The 6,376-nt window shown below is 30.9% G+C and overlaps 1 protein-coding gene across 1 annotated transcript; it reads right to left on the bottom strand.

The window, feature by feature from the left end:
* Positions 1-2,642: 2,642 nt before the first annotated feature.
* LOC129296105 (14-3-3 protein 10-like) lies at positions 2,643-2,960 on the bottom strand. Its single transcript, XM_054934702.1, has one exon. It carries the CDS (start codon positions 2,958-2,960, stop codon positions 2,643-2,645), a length of 318 nt encoding a protein of 105 aa, XP_054790677.1.
* Positions 2,961-6,376: the final 3,416 nt, after the last annotated feature.

Raw genomic sequence — 6,376 nt, 5'->3', positions numbered from 1 at the left:
CTGAAGAGAACGAGGAGGTCACGAGGATTAGCGTGGTGGCTAGGGAGAACAGCGTCGAAGTAGGAGCCTCCTATAGAGAAGAGGATTTTTTTTCCATCCTTTTTCCCTCTTATTTTTAATTTTTTATAGAAAATAACAATTATAAACTCTTAAAATTATTAATTATAATTAAAAATTTTAAGTTATTAAAATCTCAATAATAAATCATAATTCTTATTTAAAATTAAAAAACGTAAATAGTTTAAAATATTTTTCAGAAATAATTTTAATAAATTTTTAAAAAAAGCATAACTTTAAATTTTTACATTTTATTTATTTTTTATTATAAATTTTATTTTTTTTAAATATTTTAAATTTATATATTTTTATTTTTTAATATTATAAACCTCTTCCTGATTCTTACACTGTATTTATAAAAAAACTTAAAACATTAAAAAAAAAAATGGAACAACCCAAATCTTGAGATGGACGCATTGTGCATAGAGGATGGGAAGTGGTGAGCTCCTAAAAAGCCTCTATGCCCGGTGCACGCCATACACAACGATGACTCCATACATACAGTGAACCAGCTTAGTAGCCGAAGCTGATCCTTGCAACCCAGGAGAAGGATTTTGCTTCAACCCGCCAATCACTGCCCACATCTTACTCTATATATCGTATATTGTCATCTTACAGGCTTCAAGGGAAGTACAGACCAAAAGCGATGCTTCTGCAGCGGAGGAATTTTGGGATAAATTGGCGGTGGCTAAGCCGGACCAGCGGTTAGTTAGAAGAGAGGCATCTTAATAATAAAATGCGGATAAAGTGTGGAGACTCTTATATTTTTAAAAAATTTTAAATGATTAATATATATTTACAAGTATCTTTGAAAAATTGTAAAAGTAAATTTTAATTTTATATTAAAAAATAATCCATTCTCTATTATTGTTCTTGATTTCTCAATTGAGATTAATAATATTTTTATCTTATGATAATAATTTTATCAGTGTCATTTCTTTTTTTTTAAGTGGAGGAAAATTTTGTAATTTTATGTATGTTTTTAATTTCAAGTAAAAACTATGGTCCATTATTGATATTTTAATAATTTAAGATTTTTAATAGTAATTAATAACCTTAGTGAGTCCTTAATTTTCAGTTTTCCATTTTTTATTAAATCAAGATTATTGTATAATCTAAATTTGATTTCTTATAAAATATTTTATTTTATTTTATTTTCCGTGTGTATTTTAATTTTTAATGTTAAATTTTAACAATTTGAATTTTATTTTTATATTATTTATTATTTAAGATTTTAGTAATAATTTTATAAAAAATTAAATCTAAATTGTTTAAATTTTGATTTGATGATTAAAAATTAAAAAGAAAGAAAGAAAGAAAGAATGAGGATGGAAGGGAAGATGGGAGAATTTTCTCCCTTTTAATGAGGGATATGAATCCTACTAAACGTGGTCTAAAAATGAGATAATCCTCACCATGCATATTATCTAATGGTTGGAAAGAGCGGAACCTTTTAATTAAAAATACGGATCTCGTGAAGTGAAAATAGTGTAATGGTTTGAAAGTAGGGTAATTCTCATCATGTATTTTATCTAATGATTGTGAAAAGATATATTTATGAATATTGACCATATATATTTAATTTTAATAATTTAATTTAATATAATTTTTTATTTTTTATAAATTGATTATGTATGTATACTCTAAACAATCTATGTTTAATATTAATTTTTTATCATTTTTATTTTAATAAATAAAATATTAAAAATAATGATAATACCTCTAATGAGTAGGCGCAAAAGAAAGGTAAAAGCAAAAATGAGACGAAAGAAGGAGGGAGGTTTCAATTGATATTTTTAAAATCAGGATTAATATTGAATTAAAAAAGTCAGTGGTTTACGGTTCTCATGATCTAATTGGGTTGGACCAATGATCCAATCAATGATGTAATAATTAAAAAAAATATATATATATATATATATAATAATTTAAATATAAGAAATAAATATGAAATTGCTATTTGAATTAAACATAAAATTAAATATTTTAAGTTTATCATGATTTAACAAGCCACATAATATAACACAACATTAAATGATTAAAAAATTAGTCATTTCTTAAAAAAATTTTAAAAAAAGAAAAAGGGCACTCTTTGAACAGTCTAGTTTTTAAAAATCAAACCTGATTCCCAACTTAATCATGATTCCCAATTCAATCATTGATCCAAAGCAGCCCAACCTGGTCCAACTTTTCAAACGATTTTTTTGACTTAACCGAGTTATTAACCCGACCATTTGACAATCCGACTGTTTAATTTGATTTAAATTTTTAATCATTGGTTTCAATTCATATTTTTAGAGGGGTGAAAGGGTAAAATATTTTGAAATTGTTTTGAAAAAAGAACACTGATATCTTTATTTTTTTTTTAGTTGAAATAATTTTATTTGCGAATTAAAAGAATAATAATTTTGCCCACCATTAGTTCAAGCTCACGTTGACCGTTAAAAAAAAAATATATGTGGCCCCACGGGGATGACATGTCAGACCCAACTCGCACAGCTGTTAATCTTCTTATTCTCCACGTTTCTTTTTTGTTTCTCTGAATTGAATGATGCCTGAGGGAGCGATCTGGGAAGCGGAGGGAATCATGGTGGAGTCGACCTTGGATCTAAAATTCTTGACAAGAGGAACAACCGAACAAGGTCGTCGTTCTTCCGAGCTTCCTCCTTCTGCTCGATGGTGTAGGCGACCCGCCTGGAGGCTCGGAGGGAGCGAATGAGATTCTTGTAGGTGACGAAGAGGAGATTCCGCTCCTCGACGGTGAGCTTGGAGAAAGGAGTTGAAGACAGAACAACCTTCAGTATGAAAGTGACCATCTCCTCGTATCTCTTGACCTGCTCGATTAACTTAGTCAGGTACACACATTGATCTCTGGTTAGGTTTTCCGGGAGCGCAAACACCATTTTCCTGCTTGTTCGAGAGAGAAAGGATGCAAATCCGTGTGCAGAGAGAGTGGAGTGAGAATCTTTGAAGGTGTGGTTCGGGATGGGTATTGGGCATCTTCTTTATTTGATGACCTCTTTCTTCTACCTTTTAAATCCAATCCAAGGATGGTTGATTCACGAGTTCATAATTTCGATTGAATCAACGAAATTATAATTATATAAATGATAACCAAGATTCGAGAGTGTGCAACTGACTGGTAAGGTGTGGGTGCCCAAAATGCATCACCAGGATCTACCAAACAGAAAGGCAGTGACTTCTTTGTGCTCTGGTTGCTCCGCCGCTCATGACTATACGATCAAGGTCGAATGCGACTCTGTTTCCTCTTGCTCTTGCCATGAATTTAGCCACAGCATGTGCATATATTTGTTTCCTTGTTTAGTTTGCTGATAATCAGAATCGATTTGTTTCGTATTTATTTTCCTGATTAATCAAACACTGAATTGATAGGCACTCGCATTTCTGAACTCTGGCAAACCATGATAGTCCTAAAAGTTAGATATGACCTGAAATCTCGTTTTCATAAGCCTTTCGTCTATCAAAGTATGGAGAGTGTTCACCGTGTCCATCGCTGGTCACAATCTTCAACGACATTGTATATTGTGTTAACTTTAGTATCTCAATTCATACAAGTTAAATAAATTTTAAACAAAGTAATATGTATATCTGAAGAATGTATGACCGATTGTGATAACCCGATTATCTCGAGTATAGACAAATGCATAACCCACTGAACCCCATAGTTTACAGAGAATTTAAAGATAATGAAGTAAGTGAAAACTATCATGTGTTTTAGTTATTAACTCATCGGCTTATATAGACCAGATCAGTAACCGCTATAATAAATAAATAAATAAATTATATTTCATTATCTTTGACTCAGTCAGTTAAAAGATAAGAAATAACTGACAGCTATAGAGTTGTAGGTTGAGCCTCTGCCCATTAAGCTTACTTATGTAGTCCACCTATTATAGTCCACACAAGATTATAAAGATCAATTTGTTTGGCTTATTAATTAATGTAAATCCATAAATAAATATTTCAACAATCTCTCACTTGGATTGCATTAATTAAGCAAGTTGTATAAATAAGTCACAAATAAAATTTAAAAAATGAAACTTCACAAAATCACTGAATCATATGGGAAAACAAGTGATATAATGTCTCATAATCTGAATTGAACAAAATATGAATTTTTTTATTCCAAACACAGTTTAGTAAGATAACAACATAAGATCACTGATTCTTATAAGGAAACAAGTGACATGTATAGCGTACTACAATAAAATCATTGAATTCTATGGAGATACAAATGATATAGGTGCATCTAACTTAACTAAACATAAAATGGGTCTTCTAACCACAATTCAGTAAAGATATGACACAAAAATAGTAAATCCTATAAGAAAATAAGTGACATAAGGTGCATTAACACAAATCATTGAATTTTATAGGGAAATAAATGATATAAAGCATGTAACATCTCTTAACCTAGATTGAAACTCAATAGAGAAATAATATAAGATCACTGAATCTTAGGAGGAAACAAGTGATAGAAAATGCATAAACATGAATCATTAAATCTTATGAGAATATAAATGATATAGAACATTTCATTATTTCTAAAACCAAAAAATTGAGCATAATAGCAAAATGGTTCTAAAATATCAAATGTTCTTAAAAGGATACAACTCAAACTTCCACTGAACCAAAGCTATCTCAAAATATCAATAAAACCTATATGGGTAAGCCTTTAGTCATACAAATGCTTAAAAATACATTCACCATAGAAGTGAACCAGATAAGTCTAAGTGTTTATAATTTTCTCAAACAAAATCTTTGATAGAAGTTCAAGGTAGACAAAATATCGCATTCATAGTTGGAGGAAACAACAAAATACATGTCTAATAATAACAGAGAGGAGCTGTCTTGTAAAAAATGAGTATGTTATAGACACTTGTAGCTACCTCATTTTAGAATATGGAATATATATCGCTTGTTGTAAAAGAATATCAAATTTTTAATAACCAACATTAGGTGTCACATGTAACGTTCTCACTTCACTAAACACAATTAACAAAAGAAACTCATGGTAATAAAAGGATTAGCTCAAAAAATGATCATCAAGTTTTAATCCAAAAGTAGGGGATCCTAAGCTTTTTAAATAGAAACAAGTTAAAATCAATCAAAATCTTTCATATCAGAATAAAAATAAGTTTCGAAAGCATGAGATACCTCAGAAGAGTAAAAGAAGTCGAAAATGGTTGAAAAACAAAACATATGATGTGATTCAGAGCAATGCACTGCGACTCATGCACGCTGCACCACAGCGTGTTGCTCTCTATGCCACACGCCGTAGTTCAGGCGCCATGCACCGGGGCGTGTTGCATGAATTTTCACTGGTTCTATTGTCATTTGACAGCAGAATTGGGGAACTTCTGACTTGCCTCGATTCTCTGTCCGACATCCAAATGATGTGATCTAGGTGTTTACAAAAAACTCTTTACATGAACTAGTTAATGGCCTAGGTTTTACTTCCAAAAATAGTCACACTAGGAAGTTAGACACCCAAATATATTTTAACCACTTTTCAATACTTTTATACAAAATGGGTATCCAAAACCCTTAACAAGTGCCAAAAACTTTTCCTAACACCTGGACCATGTCCAATGGACTTAGAACTATCAGTACAACACGTCATAAGCATTGAAACATCATCATAACTAAAATTCACTCCTTAACTTTAATTTACCAAAAAATAAAAAGGGAGGTAAATTAGCATTGCATTTCGCTCAAATCATTCAAAACATACTCAAATCTTCATTTCTACACTTGCACTAGTATTTAGCCCTATCAACATATAAATATCAACATACACAAAGGCTAAGGGCCCAAAATACAATTCTAACATTTTCAACAACCAAAATAGTGCAAGTGAGCTAATATGCATCCTAGAATTAGCAAGCCATATACTATTACACAATTAAAGTAGGAATATGCTAATTCCCTGCCTCTTTAGTCTTCTCCCTCTCAATACCAGAGCTAGAGCCTGAAAAGTATTAAATAAAAGGGATGAGTCTAGCCACTCAGTAACTAAGGTTGACCCTACCCTATGCAGTTACATATCAATTATAAAACAAATACATGCATAAGGAGATCAAATATGTAAAACAAGTCCACATATATCACAATTTATCATTTATCACTCTATAGTTTCTTTACTCACATAACTAAGTGCATTATCACCATATTCTTAGATATGTGACATTACCCATACTCTTGCGACCTGCAATTACTTAGCACATGCGACACGTCATATATTTACTTAGGCAATGATTATCCAACCTTATATCTTTCTTATTTTCTCAGATTGAAA

The sequence above is a fragment of the Prosopis cineraria genome, unplaced genomic scaffold, assembly GCF_029017545.1.
Source record: "Prosopis cineraria cultivar Desert tree isolate PC_DT_omini unplaced genomic scaffold, ASM2901754v1 PC257, whole genome shotgun sequence".
NCBI lineage: Eukaryota > Viridiplantae > Streptophyta > Magnoliopsida > Fabales > Fabaceae > Prosopis > Prosopis cineraria.
This window is presented reverse-complemented; position numbering and strand designations above follow the sequence as displayed.